At 53.9% G+C, this 23,079-nt stretch overlaps 10 protein-coding genes across 10 annotated transcripts; 6 read left to right on the top strand and 4 right to left on the bottom strand.

Moving 5' to 3' along the window:
- Positions 1–78: 78 nt before the first annotated feature.
- On the top strand, positions 79–1,005 carry AYO20_02825 (hypothetical protein; the record flags this gene model as incomplete). The annotated part of the gene is made up of 1 exon (XM_022641129.1): positions 79–1,005. One exon carries the CDS (start codon positions 79–81, stop codon positions 1,003–1,005), a length of 927 nt encoding a protein of 308 aa, XP_022503004.1.
- A 111-nt stretch (positions 1,006–1,116) lies between these two features.
- On the bottom strand, positions 1,117–2,238 carry AYO20_02824 (hypothetical protein; the record flags this gene model as incomplete). The annotated part of the gene is made up of 1 exon (XM_022641128.1): positions 1,117–2,238. One exon carries the CDS (start codon positions 2,236–2,238, stop codon positions 1,117–1,119), a length of 1,122 nt encoding a protein of 373 aa, XP_022503003.1.
- Positions 2,239–3,813: 1,575 nt separating this feature from the next.
- AYO20_02823 (hypothetical protein) lies at positions 3,814–6,108 on the bottom strand (the record flags this gene model as incomplete). Its single annotated transcript, XM_022641127.1, has 1 exon — positions 3,814–6,108. One exon carries the CDS (start codon positions 6,106–6,108, stop codon positions 3,814–3,816), a length of 2,295 nt encoding a protein of 764 aa, XP_022503002.1.
- Positions 6,109–6,743: 635 nt separating this feature from the next.
- AYO20_02822 (hypothetical protein) lies at positions 6,744–7,698 on the top strand (the record flags this gene model as incomplete). Its single annotated transcript, XM_022641126.1, has 3 exons — positions 6,744–6,954; positions 7,044–7,227; positions 7,287–7,698. The coding sequence occupies 3 exons, from the start codon at positions 6,744–6,746 to the stop codon at positions 7,696–7,698; spliced, it is 807 nt and encodes a 268-aa protein (XP_022503001.1).
- A 476-nt stretch (positions 7,699–8,174) lies between these two features.
- AYO20_02821 (hypothetical protein) lies at positions 8,175–9,485 on the bottom strand (the record flags this gene model as incomplete). The annotated part of the gene is made up of 1 exon (XM_022641125.1): positions 8,175–9,485. The coding sequence occupies one exon, from the start codon at positions 9,483–9,485 to the stop codon at positions 8,175–8,177; it is 1,311 nt and encodes a 436-aa protein (XP_022503000.1).
- A 723-nt stretch (positions 9,486–10,208) lies between these two features.
- On the top strand, positions 10,209–11,762 carry AYO20_02820 (hypothetical protein; the record flags this gene model as incomplete). The annotated part of the gene is made up of 1 exon (XM_022641124.1): positions 10,209–11,762. One exon carries the CDS (start codon positions 10,209–10,211, stop codon positions 11,760–11,762), a length of 1,554 nt encoding a protein of 517 aa, XP_022502999.1.
- A 408-nt stretch (positions 11,763–12,170) lies between these two features.
- AYO20_02819 (hypothetical protein) lies at positions 12,171–16,075 on the top strand (the record flags this gene model as incomplete). Its single annotated transcript, XM_022641123.1, has 2 exons — positions 12,171–12,437; positions 12,488–16,075. The coding sequence occupies 2 exons, from the start codon at positions 12,171–12,173 to the stop codon at positions 16,073–16,075; spliced, it is 3,855 nt and encodes a 1,284-aa protein (XP_022502998.1).
- A 944-nt stretch (positions 16,076–17,019) lies between these two features.
- On the top strand, positions 17,020–17,670 carry AYO20_02818 (hypothetical protein; the record flags this gene model as incomplete). The annotated part of the gene is made up of 1 exon (XM_022641122.1): positions 17,020–17,670. The coding sequence occupies one exon, from the start codon at positions 17,020–17,022 to the stop codon at positions 17,668–17,670; it is 651 nt and encodes a 216-aa protein (XP_022502997.1).
- Positions 17,671–18,726: 1,056 nt separating this feature from the next.
- Positions 18,727–21,166, bottom strand: AYO20_02817 (hypothetical protein; the record flags this gene model as incomplete). The annotated part of the gene is made up of 2 exons (XM_022641121.1): positions 18,727–20,867; positions 20,947–21,166. 2 exons carry the CDS (start codon positions 21,164–21,166, stop codon positions 18,727–18,729), a joined length of 2,361 nt encoding a protein of 786 aa, XP_022502996.1.
- Positions 21,167–21,931: 765 nt separating this feature from the next.
- On the top strand, positions 21,932–22,594 carry AYO20_02816 (hypothetical protein; the record flags this gene model as incomplete). The annotated part of the gene is made up of 1 exon (XM_022641120.1): positions 21,932–22,594. The coding sequence occupies one exon, from the start codon at positions 21,932–21,934 to the stop codon at positions 22,592–22,594; it is 663 nt and encodes a 220-aa protein (XP_022502995.1).
- Positions 22,595–23,079: the final 485 nt, after the last annotated feature.

Below are 23,079 nucleotides of genomic sequence, written 5' to 3'. Positions count from 1 at the left end.
ATCTCTTCCCTTCTCTTCCATTCCTCCTCAGTCGTCATTTTCCTCGCCCTCGCATGTAAAGACAAAATCCCCGTCGTCATGAGCAACAGCATCCACCTCGTCAACGTCTTCACCTCAGACAGTAATGAAGGCGGAAACCTCGCGCCAATAGTTCTCCACGCCGAGGGTTGGACGGATGAGGAGATGCGCGATGTGGCGCACCGGCACCAGCGAGAAAGTGCTTTTGTACTGCCGCCACCACCACCAAAAGATGGATCCGGCGTGGATTTCGAGCTGCGGTTCTTTGTACCCGAGCATGAGATGGAAATGTGCGGCCACGCTACAGTGGGAACGGCTTGGGTCATGCACGAGCTTGGGGCCTCCCAGACGCCGGAGCTCAGGTTCATGACAAAGTCCGGCCTAGTGCGCACCATTCGCCGTGGGGAGGAAGGGGGAGACGAAAGGTCCACTGGGCAAAACATCAAGGTATTTGTGTCACAGCCTAAGGGGACGGTCGAGGATGTGACCGACGGCGCATTAATCGGGGACATCCTCTCCGTGCTCGGTATAGATCAGGCGCAACTGCAACCAATGCCCCGCGCGATCCAGAATGCTTGCACAAGCCGGGTGAAGACGGCGATCGGGTTGCGCGACGCGGACGTGCTGAATGGTCTTCGTCCTGATTTCTCGCGCGTCAGGGATTTGTGTGATCGGTTGGGGTCGACGGGCCTGTATCCCTACGCGGTGGTACAGGGTGGAAACAGCAGCAGTAACAGTAGCAGCTCTGTCCAGGTCGAGGCACGACAGTTCCCAAAGGCTTCGGGGTATCCTGAAGACGCAGCCACAGGGATCGCAGCAGCGGCTTTATCGTATGTTCTGGCGGCCCATGGAGTGCTGCACGTGGGCCAGGAGGCAGTGGTGCATCAGGGACGAGCGATGGGATATCCGTCGCAGATCAACGTGTTGCTTGAGGAGGATGGGTGTTGGGTTGGTGGGACATGTGCATGGGCGCATCAGTCCAGCTGACGAGCTAAAAGGCAGAGAAGGAGAGAAAATGCGCCTTCACACCACGTCTTGAACCGGGGTCGTTTGCTCACAGCCACGTTCCCTTCGAGACAAGGCCTCAACAGTGCTTCTCTATCTGTGAGTGCCACTCCCTCTATAGCGTGATCTTTCCATTTGCCAGTCGACACCCGCTTCTGTCTCATTGTCAGCCAGAGGTGTGATCGCCCTCAGGATATCCACCTCGAGCGCATTCCACTGGTCATCAAGGACCTTGTACTGGCCTGAAAAGTGGTGGATATTGGTGCTGAGAGTGCCGTAGAGATTCGTGCCCACATTCTCGATCTGCTTGATTTTCGGGTACTTTTTCAGGACGGGAACCAGTGGATGACCCGACTCACCCCGATCAAGCTGCCTCTGTGCCTCCTTCAACCCGGTCTGGAAGAAAGCAGTCCAGGCTGCTGTCGCACTATTCCCAGCCTTTGCGTCTCGTGGTGGTAACATCTCCAGAAGATGCCTAAAGGCCAGGTTTGTGATGATGCGCTGTTGTGAGCGATTGGCGTTTCGAAGATCATCAATCTCCTTGCGTAGCTCGGCTTCTCGAGCCGCCGAGTCGCTGGAGAACAGATGGTTTCGGAGTGAGTATATATCTTCTGGAGGGTTGCGTGTGACGGCGGGGCATCCGGCCTCGAGGCAAAACTCGGCGACCTTGGTCGAGAATATCTGGTAGACCGAATTTTTGCGGAAGTCCGAGTAGCTCTGCAGTAGCTGCCACCACAGGGAGCTGAGCGCCGAGCTTGAAATGGGAACATCGCGAAGGATGGTCTTGACGACATCCGACGGTTCAGCAGGTCGCACGATTGGCGTGTTGATATCCATCCTCCTCCTAAACCCTTGTAGCCATGTCTTGAAGACAGAGGTGATGAGCCAATTGGCTAGGATTACATCCAGCCGAAGCAGCAGCCTGGTGCATAGGTTTGGCAGAACGTCGAGAGCGCGGCTGGCCGGGGTCAGATTCCCGTCCTCCACCGTGAAGCCGGCCAACCAGGGTGCTGATCTCAACAGGCTTTCGAAGCAGTCTGGCTCCCAGTACTCCCACGTGGACGCGGCCAGTTCACTCACACAGGTGTGTGCGTCTGACTGCAGATGCGAGTCGCGATGTGTCTCGAGGTATTTTCGTAAGTCGAGAGGTGTCGTGTCAAATCGAAGCTGTGTCCAGTCAGCCGACGCTGTGGTTGTTGAGGAGCTCTCGCCCATGATGATGCCAATTGAGCAGTACGCAGCTAAGACACCGAAAGGCTACTTGAAACCACCGCCTGTTGGCCTCAGCATTCCTTTGGTCTCTGTGCTGAGGAGGAGCTCCTAACAGGACAGAGGGGACAACGAAAAAGGAGAATCAGGTAACCGTGGGGAATATGGGGGCGGAGATTATTGCCGCGCGGCTTGGGGCCGGTCAGTTCCTTTTGCTGGTGGTGCCGGCTGTTTCACGCCAATCCGTTTCTGGCCGCCAGGACTGTCGTCCAGCGACCATTTACCTGTAGACAAGATCCCCAGCATTGTCGCTTCCCTTGGTACCTGCCCTCAATGAGGACAATGACTCGCGGTTGCGCTTGAAACTGCCATAGAGAGGAGATCTGAGGCGTGTCTAAAATGCCGGGAATTTCATTCATCCTCATCAAGAGCCAATCATTTAGACATCCTTGAACCATTTGTGCCCCAATGCCTCCCATGCCGTGATCCTTTTTTCTGGGTTGAAGTTTGCCATCTTCACAATAAGATCCCTAAAGTCGTCGTCGATGTTTTCATGCTGCCATAATGGGAAGGGTTCCCGAGGATAGCCCGCACTAAAGTTTGATCGAACTGCCTGAAAAATCTCGATCCAAGGGTTGTTTGGGTTTCCATTATAGAGAGACTGAAGGAGGCCGTTGAGCGCTTCTGGATCCCCGAAGTAAGACAGCTAGCGTCCGAGAATGATTGCTAAGAGTTCTTCACCCTCGCCGAGCTGCTCTTTCAAGCACCAAAGATGACACGTTTGGTCATGGCGTAGATGCACTGCAAAACACGAATTCGTGAACGCCGTTCTCCAAGTTTAGGGCAATCACCCTTTCTGGTGGACGTACAACGATGGCGAGTGCGAATATATCGGAGAGTGTGTTCATCGGGCCTCCTGCGTGGACCTCAGGGCTGCGCCACATCCAATTCCCCAACTGAGCGCCGATAAGGCTCCCAGGAGGAGTCGAGCAACGACGTAGTCGAAACTGGGTTCGCAAGTCTGCAGCAGGTGCGCTTCGCAGGCAGATTGACCTGGGAGAGATTTTAGATGGGAGGAAGATGATGAGGGACGTCCTGCAGCGCCGAAGCGCATTGAATCTCATCATGGAAGCCAGTGCCTCATCGGGAAATCTCGTACTGTAAGTGAAGTACTTCCGAGGGGTCAAGGTCAAGGGATAGAAGTGGGTGCCAAGACATATGAGTCCCTGTGAAGATTTTCTGACTCAGCCTTGACAGTTGACAGCCTTGGGTGAGCCTCCCAGCCAGATTGGCTTAACACATTCGAGAGCCACCTATTCTTGATCCCAAGGATCATCTTCTCGCGGGGGCTTCACCTTTATTTCTCAGTACTGGATCTCAAGCTTACGAGGTGGGCCTTGGGTACTTTTAGCGGGCACGGGGATGAAGCTAATCGTTGGCGAGACTCGCCAAAGGATCCCACCCCACCAGCCGGTTCCCACCTGTTTTTGCAGGAAGATCGATTTCCTTCATCTATAAGTGTGGCCTATTTTGTACAGCTAACTTCATTATCGTCGTCAGAACACGCAATTATTTATTCTGTTACAGATCAACCCCCGTTGTCTTGACCCCTCGAACCTCAATCCGACCATTCCCTCCAACACCAACCCATTTCTCTCTGTCTCCGCGGCGCTTCATCTCCTTTCCCACCCATCGATCTCTCTTCCCCGCTGCATGGCCATCAATCCACCTGTTTAACGACTGGCTGCGGAGTTGGTTGACACTCGCCCAGCCGCCGCCTATCACACCTTCCCCTTGACTCGCGAACAAGATGACCACAATACTGATCAGGGCAAGGTGGACGATCAGCAGCACCAGTACACTCGCAAACGCTTTCCACGTCATTGGCCTCAGCGCCAACACGAAACTACTGGACTGAACATCCTCCCGCTCGTCGAATTTCAGGGCAAGATCATAATACGACATGGAGAACAAGTTGGTGAAGACACTCTGCAAGGCATAGGCAGGATGTCCTGTGGCTTTGAGGGTGGTGGTCATGAGGCTTAGATGGTGTGGGTGCAGTGAAGACGGCCCTTTGGACCCGTCAGTTCCCGTGGCGGAGATTGACGAAGAGTTCTCGAGCGAGGGCTGACAGTCCAAGCAGAATGTGAGTGCCGTATTCTTCCACCCCAGGTTCGCATTGAGCAGAATTGCTTGCCCCGTGCGCGATCGGCGTCGCGTTGTGGAATTCGAAACCCAACCATCTGCTGAAGCATTCGACGCAAACGGTGCGAGAGCCAGAATGCCTCGCTCTGCCAGAGTATCGTTGGGCGAGGACAGGGTGCTGCTGTCGTTGAGTCTGAGGGTGCCTAGTTGCCGACGAATTCCGTCTGTGCTAAACGTGCGGTTATCATAGTCCCATTCCATGTTTGGCTCGGTGCGATTCCGCAAACCGTCGGCGCTGATATCACGGTCTACCACGTTGAAGGCGCTGTAGCAAAGTGAAAGCGAAAAGGTAATCTCCGGGTCGTTGGTGGGAATATCAAGCCACTCGCCCTTCTCGATGTAATCCTGCTCAGAGGCCAAAGTGAGATTTGACACGGTCGGCCCGCCACCGTCGTCGAAGATCTTCCGTCGCTTGCAGTAGTTGAGCCACCGGCCCCAACTTCCTGTGGTGTTGACGAGCAGATAGGCTTGACCTACACCATACAGCATATATGTATTCATTCCGTATCGCGTGCCACTGCTCGGATCGAGTACCTCGTCAATACTGTCCATGGCTGAAATGATGCCGGCTGTTTGAGTTACAGGACAACTCATCAAGGACCACTCTGAGGGCCACTGCGCGTTGGGGACAGCAGTACCACAATTGAAGGTCTCTGTAACTTTGTCGTCTTCATGATAGCGAAACCGCGGGACCGAGCTTAGGTCGGTCGAGACGTCGCCGCTGATCCTGGGTCCTGCACACTCGTCGACGTTGCCGATATCGAGGGATGCACGCTTGATGGTAGGCCGCGCACAGACAACCCGGGAGTCCAAAGTGGTGGCGATCCCCTTGTAACTTCGAAGCATTTCCCGCGAACTCTTCTGGGTGACCGGCATGAAAGCCCGCATCACGGTCCCTGTGTCGTGGACACCATCAATCGTTTCCCGATGACCCTCGGTTTGCGAGTATTCGGCAAAGGCAGGATATTGACTTGGGGCTAGGAGCATGTACCCGTCGCCAGACCAAGTCGCTTGGGAAGAGATCCCAGCATCCCAATTTATGGTTGCCGGAATTGACAACGCGCGAACCACGTCCGAAATGGGGCTGATTTGTAGGTCGGAGAGCAGAATCGTCGAGGTGAATTGGACAACCGTTGTCGTCAACATGAGAATTACCGCCAACAGCCCCAGGACGCCAGCCTTGCCTTTCTTCCACGATCCAAAAAGATTGACGACAAGTTGGTGAGGTCCATTATTCTGGTGTTGCAAAAGAGTCATTGGTACAGAATTTGGCAGCGTGACCTGGAACTTTTGCAGTGCCAGGCTTGCCAACATCGATGTACATAACGCTGCCTGCGCGAAGACTGCAAATCGAATGACCAGTGCTGTCAAGGCAATAGCCTGAGCAATGTGTCCCCCAGCAACGATCCATCGCCAGAAATGGTTGCGGTCGTCAGCCTTCCACAGAAACCAGAGGAACCCAACTGCACCGCTGATGACAAGGTTGCCGAGTGACAGCACGCTGAAGCCATAGCGACCGATATCGAGGACTTTCCCTGGTTCCTGCCGCCGCGCAGTCACTGTGTCCGGCGGTCTGTCCAGCGAGGTCCCAGCCCATAGCGGGTCTCTTGAAGAATAGTAGGACGGCGCTGACAGCTCAAAGAGATCAGAGGAGCCATGTTTAGCGGCCATGGGCGTCTGTCGCTGGCATGGAAGAGCTATGAGGAGAAAAGATCCCAAACTTGAGAGGTCTGCTTTGTCGACGAAGAGCCTCTTGGTTTTCCCAAGACGACTAACAGAGACAAGACTACAGAGGGACACTAATCTGCCTTGGGCCTCCTGTAGCACGTACCGTGTGGACCGGACACGAGGAGCGCCACCCCCAAGGCGCCGGTTTCTCGCTTCTACCACGAACATGAAGTTCTAGCCCAGCTGGTATTGCGTCTGCCGCGCACGCCAAGCAGATCGGTTCATGAATAGAACAGGAAGGCTGGGGTCAAGTTGTGCAGGGCCAAGATACATTTCGCGTATTTTGGTCTTGGAATCCCAATGGGAAACCTCGGGTCTGGCCCAGCTTCCTTTCAGCTGCCGAGCCTCGTTCGCTTCACGACCAACCAACATGTTCGATCGTCGACGGCGCAGCAAGACCATCCAGAAGAGGCTCGGTCCTAAGTCTCGTGGGGCTCATGAGAATCTGGTATCTGAAAGCCAAGGTCTTTTTCATCGCGACGTTCTAGATCGGGATATGTTCGTTTGTCTTCTCTTGTCGATATACATCTTTGCAACTCACAGATAGCGCAAGGAAGTCTCTATTGGTCGGCACAGAGATGTCCTTCGACGGCAGCAGTCAACTGTGGACGTCGCTGTTACTGCTCTATGCGTTCCTTGTGGTGTTACTGCCACAGTTTGTATGCGGCGACGGAGTAGGACTGCCGCCATACGATGCAGAGTACGTCTATCAGACATCGCTGCAACCTCGGGCAACGACCTCTGCACCAGCTCCAAAAGATACTTGTGGGTTTCTCTCTGGAGATTATGGTAAGTTCAGCTGAAGTGCCATTTCACCAGATACATGGGAGTATCTGTTTCTCGTGATTCGTTACAGTACTGACTCGAGAGACCGGTAGATATACCACTTACTTGTCAGAGCTCACGCACCTGTGCGCGATTGAATTCTTTCGTGGGATGCTGTCTCCCGTATAACTGCACCAATATTGCGACAACGTGCCGGGATTACACGAGCTCTGAAACCTGCGACTCTGACATATCATCCTGCACGACGACCGAGGAGCCACCAAATACTTTGGACTGGTAAAGCCTCTACCCTCCAAGCTCAGCCATCATCTGCGCTTGACTGATATTTTCTATAGCTCGAGCCGGGCTCCATACTGTGGACAGCTCCTGCTGGAAGGCGGTTCGACAGCGTGGATATGCACCACGAAGAAGAACTATATCATGACGGTGCTCCGAGCGAGCATCTCCATCACGGTCGTCGAGACGGGGTCAACAATTATGGCTACATCTTCTGCAGCTCCATCCGCTGCTTCGGCGACGGGAAGGACCTCTACCGCAACACGTTTCACCCCCAGTTTCCCCGCGACTCCCCGTCAGCCCGCCTCGGAGAGCATCGGCCCAGCGCTGTTTGGCGGACTGGCGATAGGGAGCATCGCGACCATGGCTGCCGTGACCGTCGCCAGCATCCTCCTCATCCGCCACAAGCGCCACACCCAGTACCAGTCGGTGTCTCAATCTGATCCGATCCGGTTGAGGGCGGGGAATTGAATAGCTTGGGCAATCTTGCTACTTGTGGGTAAGGAGGGTTTCATTCATTGCACGACAAACGCGACCTGAACTTTGAATTGTACTTTAGACGAAGCGATAGGCATTGATTGGAAAGTATTATGGATATCTCCTAGAAATTTACACATGCTACGGCAACTGTCTGCGAGGAATCTCGAAGACTATTACTTGTTTACTCATGGAGCGCCGCTCGTGCAGAATATCCTATCATATTACACCTACATCGGATCCGACCCTGCTCGCGTAGGGAGAAGTACAGTATCTCTTACAAATCTCCATGTCTTTTCTCTGTTTGAGCTCACTTTCCGTCAAATTTCGCAGTGCTTTTTCCAGAAGATAGAGCTGGATTAAGGGCACGCCATCCTGATCCGCTGGATGAGTGACCCTCGAGCGCTCTTCGCTGCGATGCCTGGGACTTTTTACTTTGAATCGCTTCCATCTGCACCCCGGAGTTTTTCTCACTTCTTGGTCCTCTTCCGCTTCACTCCGACTTTCATAGCAGCCTCGTCGCCTCCTTGTTCGTCTCCGGAATTACTATCGTCCTTTGTCTTCGCTCGTTTCGATGTCCCACCTTGCTCTTGTGTCGACCCAGTCTGCCGCCCTACCCATACCGTCCCGCGGACCACCCCCGTCTCACCATCCCAAGACACCGTCATCTCGCGCTTATCCAGATCCCTCTCCCTCAACCACTCTGCAGCGATCCGACCACACTCCTCGCCCACCCTCTCCGTCCCTTCCTTGAGCTTCTTCCCTCCGCGGACGTTCATGCCGTGATCCGCGCCCTCGACCACAACTCGCCACGTGCGGGCCTTCATCTTCGCCCGGACGCTTTTTAGGGTGTCGAGTGGACACATGGTGTCGTGGTCGCCGGAGATGAACAGCACGTCGACGTCCGCGTGGATGTCGAGGAGGATCTGGTCGCGCATGGCCCCGCCAGGGCCGACGAGCGGGTATGAGGCTAGCACGAGCGTTTTGATGCCGTGGTCTGTGTGTGATGCGATCACAGCCGCACGGGCACCCATGCTTCGTCCGCCATAGGCCACTGAGGTGGGAGGGGAGCCGGAGTAAGTGGAAGTGCTAGTGCTGACCGCAGTGACCTTTCTCTTCTTCCCTGACACATTCACACTGCTTTTTCCCTGAGGACTGCCCTTGTCTTGATCAGCCGAGATGACTGACCCATGCTCAATCTCGTATTCCTTAACCACTCCAAACAGCCCCGCCCGGGCCTTGACGTTCATGTTCCCCTGAAACATGACCACCGCCGAGCCCGTGCCCGCGAAGCCGCGGGAGAAATTCACCATAGCTGCCGCGGAGAGATCGCCTCCCGCGCCGTGCGTGAAGATCAGTGATGTCGGGTGAGGCGCTGCATGGCTGCGCTGACATGGGATGGTCTTGGTCGATGTCGATGGCGATTTCGCCAATTTGGCGGTTGAACTGGGGGTGGAGATTGCGAATTCTGTGAATTTGCGAGTGAGGGAGACGAGATTGAGGGTCGGAGGGAGAGTGTTGTTGGTGGTGTTGGCAGGAGTGGTTTTTGTATTCGTAGTGCTCTTGGACTTTTCCTTGGTCTTTGTAGGATCTGGTTCGTCGCCCCGAGCCTCGTCAGGACGAGCCTCGCCCTTCCCTGTTTCTTCCAGGTGCGAGGACTCCTTTTGCGCCGCTAATTTGGAGTTCGCCTTCGCCTTCGCCTTCGCTTTCGTGCCTTTGTCTGTAGCTGTAGCTATAGTTGCAGCGGACGATGTGGCTCTTTGCCTCGTGCGAGGGGCCATTTGTCGGACTCTTTTGTTTTAGAGGCGTAGAAATGCGCTGCCCTGCCCCTGTCTTAGTCGGTGGTCGAGTGGTGGGGTAGATTTAATGTCACGCAGTCAGAATCAGCCTCTCTTTTTGGCGTCGTGCTGAGGAAGAGTACGCAATCGAGTAATGTGGGGAGGAAGAGGGTGAAAGCCCCATTGGGGGTTTGAATGACGGTGAAATTCAAACTTAAGCTTCTCGTCGTATTCGGGTTCAGGTACGACTATTTCCCCCGCGTTCCCATTGCCAGAATCCATGACACAATATCTGCCCCGTATGTACAAGGTATAGAATTTTGGTATCCGTCATCCATGGATGGTTTGATACGCTCCCTCGTACAGTACATAGGTATCTGCCTAGCCAATCATATACATGTTCATTTGCCACTTAGCGAGCCACGACATCCGAGATCGACCGGCCCGTAAACACCCGCAGATCTCGTTGAGCAATAATTATCACCCTACATTACTCTATCAGGAACAAAGTAACTATTAATACAAAGTACTCTTTTCTATTTTGTTGTTGGTACTTTGTTTCATCGGCCAATAGTAAATGGTATTCAGTCTACAACCATAATCACACCCACGACCCTAACGTCTTGCGTTGCATTGTGTCACTTCACTTCAAGAAGCGACAAAGCAAAATATTAGCACGTGTAGTCGGTACGAGGTATATATCTCGCGACTGGTCTCCCACATACGATGGGCGATGCCGGCGATACGAGCTCTTCAATACCACCAATATCGCGCATCGCCATAATAGGAGCCGGTCCCGTGGGCGTCTCGTGCGCAAAGTACTTGCTGGCCGAAAAGGCGTTTGCGGCAATCGACATCTACGAGCAGCGTGGGCGGGTTGGAGGCATCTGGAATCTCTCGTTGCCAGACCGGTCCAAGCGAATTCCGATACCACAGACGAATCCGCTCTATGGGCAGCGGGTGTTAATACCAAGAACACAAGATGAGAGTGAGAATGAGAATGAGAATGGCGAGGACGACACCGCAGACTCCCTAGAGTTTGAGTCGCCGTTGTACGACTATCTCGAAACAAACATACCCAAACACCTCATGGCGTTCTCCGACATGCCGTTTCCAGAGGAAGACCCCCTGTTTCCGAGTCATCAGGCTGTGTTGAGGTACCTGGACCACTACGCGGACGAAGTCAGAGAGTTGATTCGGTTCAATACAGCGGTCATAGATGTGCTGCCCGTCAAAGACCACGGTAACGAGCGTGAAAGATGGTATTTGACGGCCCAGAACCTCCTCACGAAAGAAGCCTCTCAAACTGTGTACGACGCGGTGGTGGTGGCCAACGGACACTACACCGTCCCATATGTTCCAGCCATCAAAGGTGTTGCGAAATGGAATGCGGCGTACCCTGAAGCCATCGTTCACTCCAAAGCTTATCGGAGACCTGAAGTTTTCAGGGATCAAAAAGTCATTGTGGTCGGAAACTCGGCTTCAGGTTTGGATATCGCCGCACAAATAGGGAAGTACTGTCAGAAACCTGTCTTGCTTTCATCAAGATCAGTGTCGGCGTTCGGGGTATTGCCTGGAAAGGGGTACAGGGAAGACGTTGACGAAATCGTCGAGTTTCTCCCACCTGACCACGACACCTCCAAAGCGGTGCGGTTCAAGAGTGGCCGCATTGAGAAGGATGTCGATGTTGTTGTGTTTGCGACCGGATACTTCTATTCATACCCGTTTCTATCCAGTGTGTTGCCTCCCCTGGTCACAGACGGCTTCCGCGCAAGAGGCACATACCAGCACCTGTTCAGCATCGACCATCCAACGTTGGCATTTCCCGTAATCAATCTAAAGGTTATTCCCTTCCCACTCTCCCAGAATCAGGCCGCCGTGGTGGCTCGGGTGTGGAGTGGTCGACTTGACTTGCCGTCACCAGCCAAGATGCGAGACTGGGAGCACGAAACAGTCCACAAAAAAGGTGATGGCAAGTACTTCCATGTCAAGAAGTTTCCCGAAGATGCGGCGCAGATCAACGAGCTCTATGCGTGGGCGCTGCAAGCGAGAAAGAAGAATGGACTGCAGAATGACGGCGCAGGGAAGCTGGGTACAAGATGGGATCAGAGACAAGTCTGGATGAGGTCTCGATTTCCTGACATCAAGGCCGCATATACTGAAAAGGGCGAGGCTCGAGTCCATGTGAGGACAATAGAGGAGCTGGGGTTTGATTTTGTGAAATGGCGAGAGCAGGCTGAGGATAGAGACTTGGACATGTTTGAACAAGCTGATTGTTGAACGAGGGGGAAATGTACTCGAACTGGGATCCTTCAAGTACTTGGTTTCTTGCTGGACAGTACCATCTCTTGCAAGAGTGAACCTCAGCTGATATAGACGATAAAATTCAATGTCCCTCGCGCACACAATTTCTTCGCTGTGATCCTGCCTGCCACCCACCTGCCCGCATGGGCTCGGCTAAGTTGCCTACACCCGCAACCCGTGGCTGCCACACCGCAGTCGCCGGCCTCCAGTGGCTGCATCTCTCAAACCATCCATCAACAACCTTCCAGTCTAAGCCGTCTACTTGTACTCAAACACAACGCATTTCCCCATTGTGCATTGGTTCCGCCGTCTCCTCCAGCTCATGATGATCTTTGGGCTGATCATGATCCCATTTGGTTCAAATTTCCACGCCCACTGAGTATAATGAAGAAGCGTGCCCGCACGTCCAGCACACCAGACGCCAGACCCCCCAAGCGCCAAAAGCAGCCCAAGTACTCCAACCGAGACCCCTCGCCCGGAGAGTGCGAACGCCTGCGGGCCACGTACCCGTTGTTTGAGCGAGCAGGCGAGGGCAATTGGCCTGTCGAGTCGGTGTTGAAGCACCGTTCGGGTCACAAGAAGAACACTCTTAAGTTCCAGGTTCAGTGGACAGATCATCCTGAGACCAAAGAGGTCTTCCCTCCAACCTGGGTATGTGAAATGCAGGATCTTTTGCCGAGTTACTCTAATTGGGGTCACAGGTGCAAGCCGACGCCATTTCAAAAGACGTTATCGCGGACTATTGGGCTTTAAAGAAGGCAACGAGAAAACACGCCCGACAGAGCAAGAGCAATACAAAACACCCAGAAGAAGGAACGAGTAGAAGGACTGCGACAAGCAAACGGCGCGCAAGCCTTCAAGTGCAAGAGGACAACAGTCAAATTGGTCAACGACGTGTAACTCGGTTACAGAGCCAAATCAGGGCGCGTGATACGCCTTCGACTCCGTCAAGCCTACCAGAACCCGAGCCAGGGCGAGAAGACAGTGTCCCCCAGTCTCTTTCGAACCCAGCGCCGGGAGAATACGAGCCGGTGTCCGGGGCAAGCTCAGACGCAGGGTCGGACGGAGATTTTGAGTTGGGGTCAGACTCAGAATCAGAACCAGACCTAAGACCAGAATCTGCCCTTGATTTAGGTCCTGAAACAGATTCGCTTCAGGCATTTGAACCCGCAGCAGAGCCAACTGCGGGTGCAAGCGCGGAGACAGAGCCGCCGTGGGAACCAGAGCCAGCGACAAGCTCGGTCACAGAGCTAGACGTATCGACAAGCGCAGAGACAGAACCGCCGCGGGAATCAGAGCCAGTGACAAAGTCGGCCGCAGAGCTAGACGCAGCGACAAGCGCAGAGACAGGATCACAGCGGCAAGCAGAGCCGGAAAGATTGCTAGTGGCGAGATCGGCGTCAGAATCCAGGCTATCAACTCCTCCAGATACACTCTCAAGATCACGACAAGACCATCTAACGAACTCCAGTCGATCGTCGTGCGAGAGAACACCCGGACCACCAGCGCCCATATCGCACCCGCCTTCTGGCGGCTTTGAAGCTTCCACCTTTAACCTCACCCGTCCCTGTTCACGGGCTTCAGAACAGGAGCCTAGGAGCGACGGAGGGCTCAATTCCCAACGGCATCCAAGAGTCTCTACCCCGCCGGCTGAGGAGGCGCACCCGCCTGTGGGGCCAACATCCCCAACGAAAGGACCCCAAGGTCGAGATTCCGCCGAGAAACTCGCTGTCGATAGTCGCGTTGTTGAAGGTCCACGTGCCGACTCTGCAACACAGACATCGCCTCTGCAACAGTCACATAGCGGGACTGGCTCTTCCGACTCTCTGGCCAGAGAACGTCGCCCTCCAGAGTTAGAGACAGCCCGACGGTTTTACGATCTTTCGTTTCGCCCGCCACTTTTGGACACTACGTATCTTGACGCGAAACGACCTTCTGACTCGAGACGAATTCCTTACCAGATGGACTTCCCAAGCGATACGATCATTAATCCCACGGTGGTGGATGCCCCCGAGCCTGAACTTGTCCGTTCCGGCGGTGCCGCAACGTCGATGTATGATGTTGCCCTCGGGGGAAGTGCATTTCCAATCCAAGCCTCGATAGAGGAAGAAGAACACACTTCCAGCGGAGAGCAGTTCTCATCCGAATCCAAGGCAAGTTCAAGTCAGCAATCCGTCGAAAACGAACGGGATGTGCCTCAACTGGCAGGATTGCTCCCAACTAGCGTTCCCATACTTGGTCTCGCCGAATATGCGATAGCTCTTCCCTGCGAGGGTAAGGTACAGTCCATATATTCGGACATTATTAAAGCAAAAGAAAAGTCCATCAAGAAGTTTCTCGGTAGACACGATTCGCTTGGGTCGTCAAGCGGTTCTCTCACTCGAAGTCACGAAAGAAACGAAATGAACGAAATGATCCAGCGCCTGCACGACACGGTCACACATCTGGATCTTGGCTTACCGGGCACACCCACCCACTACCCAGGCAACTCGCACGAACATGCGGCGTATGCAAACTATGCAGGCTCGAAATTCTCCTTTCTTGGGCACCTCGTTGATATCATGAAAAACCTTGGGTGCTCGATTATTATCATGGCTCGAGAAGGCCCGGTCCAAGATCTCATTGAGGATTATCTCAAGATGAAGCAAGTCGCTGTGAACCGACAGGACCGAATGAGCCGCTCCAAGGCACCAGTTCCAGATCGGTTCAGTACGGATTTCCAGGTTGAACTGGTCACCACAGGGTCAACACATCAGGTCGCCATCTACAGCGGGCCTATCTTGATGATCGCTTTTGATGCTTCTTTCGACGCTCAAGATCCTCAGGTTCGACGCATACGGGAGCATTTCTCTGAGAGACATTCTAGTCTCCTGCCGGTCCTCCATTTGCTGGTTGCAAACTCGTCCGAGCACGTCGACCGCTGTCTGCCAAAAAGTATGCCATCTTCCATGAGGTTGAAAGCGCTGGTCCGAGCCACCTTTCAAGCATTGCCGAATCTCGGGGGGAAGCTGGCATATCTACCACGTTCGTCGGATGAAGCAGAGGGCAGATCCATGGACCTTTCCGACCTCCAGCGGGGTGTTAGAAAGAGTGTTGAACGGAGGCTTGCGTTACTTGCCAGCATTGTCATGCAGGCCGCTATCTCGCCCGAGTTTGATGCCGGCTGGAACCCGGAGAGCATGATGCCGACGTTGCAGTTGACGGATTACAAAGAAACACCTCCCAAGCGTAGTGGCATTAATACCAGGACAGAGACGCCGAAGGAGCCCCTAACTCGATCTAGGACTCCTCTATCCCGTGCCGACACTCCCTCGGGCAGAAAACGCTTGCTGGAGGTCGACGGGTTTCTCCCGGCGCTACAAAAGCGACAACGTCTTACGCCTCTTCGCGATTCGACCGAATCGAGTAGCAGAATTGACCCGAACCAAGTTACACAACTCCGAGATCAAATCAAGAAGCTGGAGGCAGACCTGGAATCGGAAAAGGAGGCCCGGCAAAAAGCGGAACAGGATCGAGACAATCTGCAGGAACAGCTGATACAGTGGAAACAAGATCATGCTGGCCTACAACACCGTTACGAGAAACGAATGACGAAGTGCCACGAACTACAAAAGCAACATAAGGAAACCCTAACAATGGTGGAAAACACTAGAAAACAAAACAAAAGAATTGCAGAAGAGCATAACACTCTAAAACGGAAGAATGACGATTTGCAGAAAGAATTGGCTAACACGCGGGCGGAGATCGAGGCTGGCGGCGGCGATGCGGCGGCCGTAGAAGTTGCGAGAGCAGAAGCTCGCACGCTCCGTGCGCGTAACACTGAACTGGAGAAAGCCCTCGAGAACAACCGCAAAGACTTCGAATTTACTCGGACTCAATACCAGGAGGCATCAAACAAGGCTGCCGAGTTTGCCAACCAAATCAGGGACCTGGAAGAAGAAATGGCAACCCTGCGCAAGCTGGCGGACTCCGAGAAACGACGCCTCAAAGAGACCAACTACCAGCATTCTATCAAGCAACATCTCGCCAAGATCGGCGAACTGGAATTGGAACGCAAATCGCGGGATGCGCGTCTCCGAAAGCTAGAAGATGAGAATCGCCATTTGAAGCGAAATCGTGGCATTCAGACTCGAGGGTCCAGTGCGCAACCGCCAGGCAGTCCTGGGCTAGACGGGCACGCTGGTAGAGGTACAAGAAGCCGGCAGGGTAGTCCCGCCCCTGGACTGTTTGCAAACTCGCATCACAATAGTGTAACGAACAGAGGCAGTCTGCTGAGACATGAGCGGTAGAGTCGCAGCCGAGACAGTCGAAGCCGGGCGACGGATGGGCACCAGGGAGGCAGGTCGAAGAATGGTACCAGAAGAGCCCTCAAGGCGTGATTCAGGGGGAGAGGCTGACAGCCGGGCGCCTCTGAGACTGGAAGGAGCTGACAGAGTGGGATATTGCAGTAGGTCATATCGTGTGGGACGTTTGTTTGCTCTGATGGTCTCGAGCCCATTCAAGAGAAACGGCTATATCTTGTTCGTGTGCAGCTGGTATTAGTTGGTGTCTATCGTTTCTAGGAGCTTTATGGCGCCATACAAGGGTCTTGTTTGTATACATTGAGTGTCTGATGTATATAATCCAGTCTTTTATAGAGCTTACAGTGTTTAGAAGCATGCGGGAGGGAGTCTTTGCTATTTGAGAGTAAACCAGCCATGACTTGAAGGCGAGGCTGCGCGAGGCTGAGATATTGTCCCGATTAGGATTGACTCCCGAACGCCTTCTTGGGCGCTACTTTGAACTTCACCTTTGACCCCATCTGGTTGCTCTGTGGAAGCGGCTTTTTCTTATGGTACTGGTTCCTCCGCTAGCATAGAATCCATCCTAGGTCACACCGCGAATCGAATTGGTGGTTAATTTGTTCCTCGGCATCATGCAACTAAGCCCGTTCCTTAATCAGCCTTTGACAATGAGGCTGAACGAGTTCGATTGGCCGGGATACTCGCTGCGCAGTTTGGAGAGGACTCGTAGAGGGATTTCGTCGAAGGTGCGGGGACCATTACCTCCAGAGCTTCCATTTCGAGGATTCCCGGGCAGCAGGGTGATTATGTATTCTTGTAAGTGGCCATCTCTGGGAGGACATCCCCGATCATCTCCCGGTATACTCGGAAAATCTAACTCGAGCCTCGACGCATTTGTGCAAAAAGGTATCGCCACCTGTCTCGGCATCTGGACGGCATGGCATTGGAGCATGGGCGATCTACCCGTACCACCACCGCAGCAGTATCCAAACGGTGCCCGAAGACCACCATCCAGTGCCCCCTCCTCCCCACAGCGGAAAATGCTGGACGACCTGGTCACGCACTTCACCGTCAAACTGGACGACGTCGAGCAGCACAGGTGGTGGACCCTGGTCACCCCGGCGTTCAGCCACGTCCAGACATACCACATCCTGGGCAATCTGTTCGCCTTCTCGACGTTTTCGCGCATGCTCCTCGCCTACGGCATCGGGCCCGTGCGGTACGGTGTGCTGATTCTGGGCTCTGCCGTGTCGGGTAACGTGGCGTTCCTGTACCAGGCCGAGCAGAGACAGCAGCAGCGGCGACAACAACAACAACAAGAAACGAGAGCGCTCGGCCTCTCCGGCGTCGTCATGGGCCTCGGCGCCGCCGTCTCGCTCGCCACCCCGCGCTTCAAGGTCCACCTGTTCGGCGTCGTCCCCATCCCCCTCTGGCTACTGATGGTACTCTACACCGTCTACGACTCGGCGCGGCTCGACGACCAGGCCTCGACGACCGGCCACGCGGCACATTTGGGCGGTGCGGCTTTTGGCGTCCTGTACTACGTCGCCGCGCTGCGGGGCCGGGCTGGCTTGCCGTTTGCGTGGGTTTTTAGACGTTGAAACACACGAATGTGATGGGTGCAGGTGAATGTGGATGTTGAGGGTGATTTCGCTAAGACGTGGGAATTTGTGGAAGAATAGGACTTGCATATAAACCCCCCCCCCCCCCCCCCCCCGGTGGGTAGGAGGGGAGCCGGTAATCTTGCATTGCGGCGGGAGAAATATACCACAATAAAGCCAGGTTGGTAAACCATGCAAGCCGCGTCTGCCATCGTCGCCATGACGATCTGTCTCTCTATCTACATATGTCCACTACATATATGTGTGGATTCGACGACGAGAGAGATATAAGTGGCTTGGTGTGGCGTTACTCGGAAGACGAATGGAATGGTTGAATAATGAATGCTATTCATTGATTGATTGATTGATTGGATCTGTTTACACTTGAAGCATGCATTGCACGCATAGAGTACCTAATTCCCGGTACAGGCCAGGCATATCCTATCCCATCGTTCGAGGAATAGGGGGAGCAGGTCGCAAAAAGTCAGCTCTAGGCCATCGTCCATCAGGAGATGCGGCCCAATACCCAGTACCAACACCCCCAAGCAAAGCTCCAACTCAGTGACAATGGCTTTGTCGTGTCACGGCCAATGAACACCGCTCAGCTCTTCTCAGTTCGGCTCAGCTCGGATTCATCTCGTCTTCTCTCTTGCCCAATCTCGACCATGAATGTATGAACCGTAGAACCATAGAGCCCGTCGCGATATGCAAGAGTTCATGCCGCCGTGTTTGGCTCTGTTGCCGTCCTAGCCATCCACGCATTTAACGACAAACGCAGCCGCACACGCAGCCACACACGATCCATGCCACCTGCCGCCCACCGCCCGTTTCGCCATGTTCTCCAGACTCCCCAGCATCCGATTTCCAGCCACCCTGATAAATGCCATAACCTGATAGCACGGTGTAGTGCCTCATCCCAACCGACGTTCCGTGTTTCGCCACATTACTGTCAACTGAACAAGATGTTCGATTCCTTCGAGGTACCTCTTTTCCACTTCCGTAGTAATCGCCCAGCAACTCGTGAGTTGACGCTGCCGCCGTATTTGTCATGCAACTTCATTTGGCCTGCTCTGGAAGGTAGGCACCTCCAGCAATGACAAGATTCATGTTGGTGAACTTGACGGTGTAGACAGGACTCTGCTTGGTGAGGAACGCACTGATTTGATCGCTGGTCACGACCGCGTCCTTACCGCGTCTCTTGCCACTCTGAATTCCACTGACGCTAACACCACTGACGCCCGTACTGCCACCGGTGCCCACACCCGCCGCGCCAGTCGATGTGCCCGAAGTGAGGTTGAGATTCGACATTGGAGCGTTGGTACCGCCGGCGGATTTTGGAGCTCCATCCTGTGTGACACCTCCACTCTGTGTGGATGTTGCACCATCACCTGCTTTGTTCGTGTTTGCCCCGCCGGCAGCAGTGGAGGTTGAAGCAGCTTCCTTCGCCGGACCGGTAACATCCCATGCTCTAACAGTACAGTCCGCCCCACCACTCACCAGCACCGATGACTCAACAGACCAACTCAGACTCCAGATGCCCCCTTTGCCATGGCCGCGCATTTTCTTGAGCAGTCGTCCTGGCGACAGATCCCACAGAAGTATGACACCGGTGTCATCTGCCGATGCAAGAATCTTGCCATCTCGAGAACAGGATATGGCTGTGATGACCGACGTGTGGCCCGTGAACATTCTGACGGCATTCCCGTTATTCAAGCTCCACATTCTGACCGTCTTATCTGAGCCGGCAGTAAACACGTAGTTTGAGTTGGGATGCCAGGCTACCACATCCACATCGTCGTCGTGACCTGCTAAAATCCGCACTTGGCGAATTTGTTCGCTGAACCAGATTCTTGCCGTCTTGTCGTGGCCGCATGATGCGAAATAATGTCCAAAGGGAGCCCAGACGACAGACCAGACGGGGCCGACGTGACCTTTGTACACAACCATGCACTGAAGGAGATCGATGCTCCAAAGACGGATCGTGCCGTCTGCGGAACATGACAAGAGCCATTTTGCATCTGTGTCTGCGGAATCCGGGGTAGGCTTGAAAGTTGAGGGAGCGAAAGAGACGCTGTACACAGGTCCAGAGTGACCAATGAGACGTTGAGAGTTTTGCTGCTGGCCGTTCGGCGCCGGGGGCCCAAGTGCTGTGCCGTCCAACGTCCAGACGCGAATGTACGACTCTGAGAAGCCGGCAGCAACCAATCTCTGATCGCCACTAAAGTCCAAACAGCAGATCGAGTCGTGAGTATTGTGGAATGTGTACATGACCACGCTTAGCCCTGGCCCAATCCCACCAGTACGGGTCTCGATTTTGAGACGGTCGCGGTTTTCACGAATCTTTTGGACCTCCATGGCAACGTCTCGCGCAGTAGATGCTGGGAACGGGATTTCAGCTCGGTTTGGTCCCTCATCTTCGTCTTCTTGCTTGATGTTGACCAGCTCGTGAGTTTGAACCAATGTAGGTTGTCCCGGCCGAGGGGGCATCTGCAAATCGAGTTCTTCAAGTTCCGCGCGGACGTCTCCTTCGGCATCTTTTTCCATGGGCAATTTGCCAAGTTTGAGGGTCGCGAGATTGTTTCCCACGTTCGGGTCTGTTGATGAGATCGCATTTCCTGGTTTGTGTCCTGGGATACCTTCATCCTCGGCGGGCATATCTTGGCCGTCGATTCCTCGTTGAATTACAGACGCGAAACTGAAGCGATCGTCTGCTGCGCGCTCGACTTGTCGTAGATCCAGATGGTTCTCCACAATCGCCATGAACAGTTTGTAGCCCACCTGTGGCAGAGTCTCGAGGAACTGCATAAAGTAGACGTAGGCAGGGTTACTGAGGGACAGCCGGTATTTATTGTCTCGGTAGATCTTCGCAATCTTGTCTTCGCCATGTTCTGACAACGTGATGTGCTCGAGCCCTCGCAGATCGTATTCATGCTCCTTCTTGAAATCCTCAGAGAACTTCTGAAACAGCCGAGTGGCTTCCTTTGGATAGAATAGTTTGACCAGATCCAGGTATGAGTAGACGAAGATAGGCCAGAGCAGGCGTTTTACTTCTGGTTTGTAGATGTCGAGAGCATCATCTGTCCATGCATGTAGTCGAGCAAACATCTCGTAGTAGCGTGGAGGGCCCGAAGGTGCTGGTTTCAACTCTGCATCTTTGGGAATTTCTTGATTTGCCGACTCTGCTCGGAGAGTGGCTTCTGTTCTGTGGTAGCCTTTCTTCGCGAGGTAATCAATCACCTGAAAAGGCCGTTAGCGCTTGTCACCAAAGCAATTTACGAAAACGTGAACATGCAGCAGAGAAACGAGGCATATAATCCGGGCTTGTATCACGTTCGGCCTCACGTTCGGCCTCTTCCCGTTTCTCGATATCCTCGAGATAGGCGTAAGGGTGAAACAGGTTGACCGAAGCTGGTCCAGGTGCTGCGGCTTCGAGATCGGCTTCGTGTGGCTTGCGTCTCTTACGTGGTCTCCCTCGTGGTCGAGGACTCAGATCCATGCTGAGAGGTGGTGTCCACGTAGGTCACAGCGACTTCCGATGTGTCTAGCAGGCTCCTGAAGCAAGATGGCTGATGTCTGGTTGATGGATTGTTTTGTAGACAAAGATCAAGTCCGTCTGGGTAGAAGTGCGGCATAGATCCATCAATCCTTGGTGCGACCATGTGACAGTCAACCTGCTTGACCTTCCGGTTGCTGTCGCTGACCATAATTGCCAAGCATTTCAACCGCCCAAACGGGTCGACGGCAAAGTGCGATCCGCTTCAACATCATCAAAGACACGGCAACATTGAAGATAAAGGGACACGGGAAACCCAGAGAAAATGAACTGCTCACAATTTGATTGAGGTTCTGTTGAGACATTCCTCCTCCGGTGCCTCCTGTTGCGCTAGCTGTGGGCGCTGAAGGCGCAGGGCCAGACACATTTCCGACGCCATTTACTAGAGGAGCAGAGGTAGGGGTGGCCAGGGGACCATTTGGCCCAGTACTTGCGCTCCGTGGCGCTGGGCTGGGCGCCGACATGGTTAATTTTCGCTCATGCACTGACAAATTGGTCTAGGACGATATAGAACCAGACTATATCTGAGGGAGCGAGCGACTGGAGACGCAGGAGCTGGCGATCGCGGGTGGTGAGGTGATGCAAGAGTCTGGACCGTGACATGGAAGTTGGTGTTGGTTTACGTGATTCTGATATTGACGGCTTCGCCAAATTTGGAGAGCTCGGATAACTTTCCCTGAGCGGCACACTGCCTTGTCCGACTTCACAATGCCCTTTCACGGCTCTACAGACTCCTTCGGCATCCCTGTGAACACGACCGTTATCTCAGGTTTGTATAAGCTGAGAGAATGCACAGACTATCGACACGCTGCTTACACAGTCAGTCTCGCGATTGCAGCAATGGAGGTTGATCAGCCCAGCGACAGCAAACCCACCACCTTTACGCCTGCGACTCGAATTGCAGAATTGAATGAGATCGACCGATCTATCTCTACCCTTCTGTCTGCGGCCTCCGATGCAGTTGGCATTTTATCGAACTCGCCTAATTCTGGAAAGCAGGAGACGGCTCTACGCTCATCGTCCAGCGCCCGGGAAGCATTTTCAGCGGCGGCCGAGTCCTACTTCTCTACCCTTTCCTCGATCGAAGTCCGACTTCGACGTCAAGTTTATGCTTTGGAAGAGGCCGACCTAATCCGATCCGGGGATGACAGAGATACAAGAAGAGGTCGAGCCATGGGTGGAGACAGTAATTTGACCAGGGTGGGCGGTGGTCCTCTCGACCCTAGCTGGCTCAATGCCCGGGCGAGTGACGCCGTGGAGTTGGGAATGAAACAAGAGCTTCTGACGCAGGCGAAAGAATTCGTGAAACAAGCGGAAAGAGAAGAGCGTAACAGTGGTCAGGACACCGTCAACGAAAAATCCCTCAGTTGAAAAGCCGGAAATCTAGAACTGCCTTCGATGACCCCAGGAACCTACCCTCTGCTGACTCGAACCACATGGACGTCTGATATTCATGGTGATGTTATACTGTCTCCTGGATGACCAGTTCGACAACCGCATCCGCAGTATGAGCTGACAAACTGCTGCTCGTGAAGATGTCGATGAAGATACCCATCCGCAGCTACGAACAAAATTGATGCCTCCCACACTATCTTGACAGCGCATCCACGTGATTTGCACTGTATCCATTGGAGGGGACGACAAGCGAGGGATGGATGTCTGTTAGTTGGCAGCGGTAAAGGACCAAAGCATTTCCACACTCGGCTACAAACGATGGCATGGACTACCCACAGCTCCCTTGGAGGTCACCACCGTCTCACAGTTTTTATCCTGCCCACCTTGTAACTTCCTCATGGCGCATGCCATTTGTTTCGTGACGACTTGATCTATGATCTCGAGGGAATGTCTGGTGGAAG

Source organism: Fonsecaea nubica (assembly GCF_001646965.1).
Source record: "Fonsecaea nubica strain CBS 269.64 chromosome Unknown Scaff12, whole genome shotgun sequence".
Lineage (NCBI taxonomy): Eukaryota > Fungi > Ascomycota > Eurotiomycetes > Chaetothyriales > Herpotrichiellaceae > Fonsecaea > Fonsecaea nubica.
The sequence above is the reverse complement of the archived record's forward strand: the minus strand, read 5'-3'. Positions and strand labels throughout refer to the sequence as shown.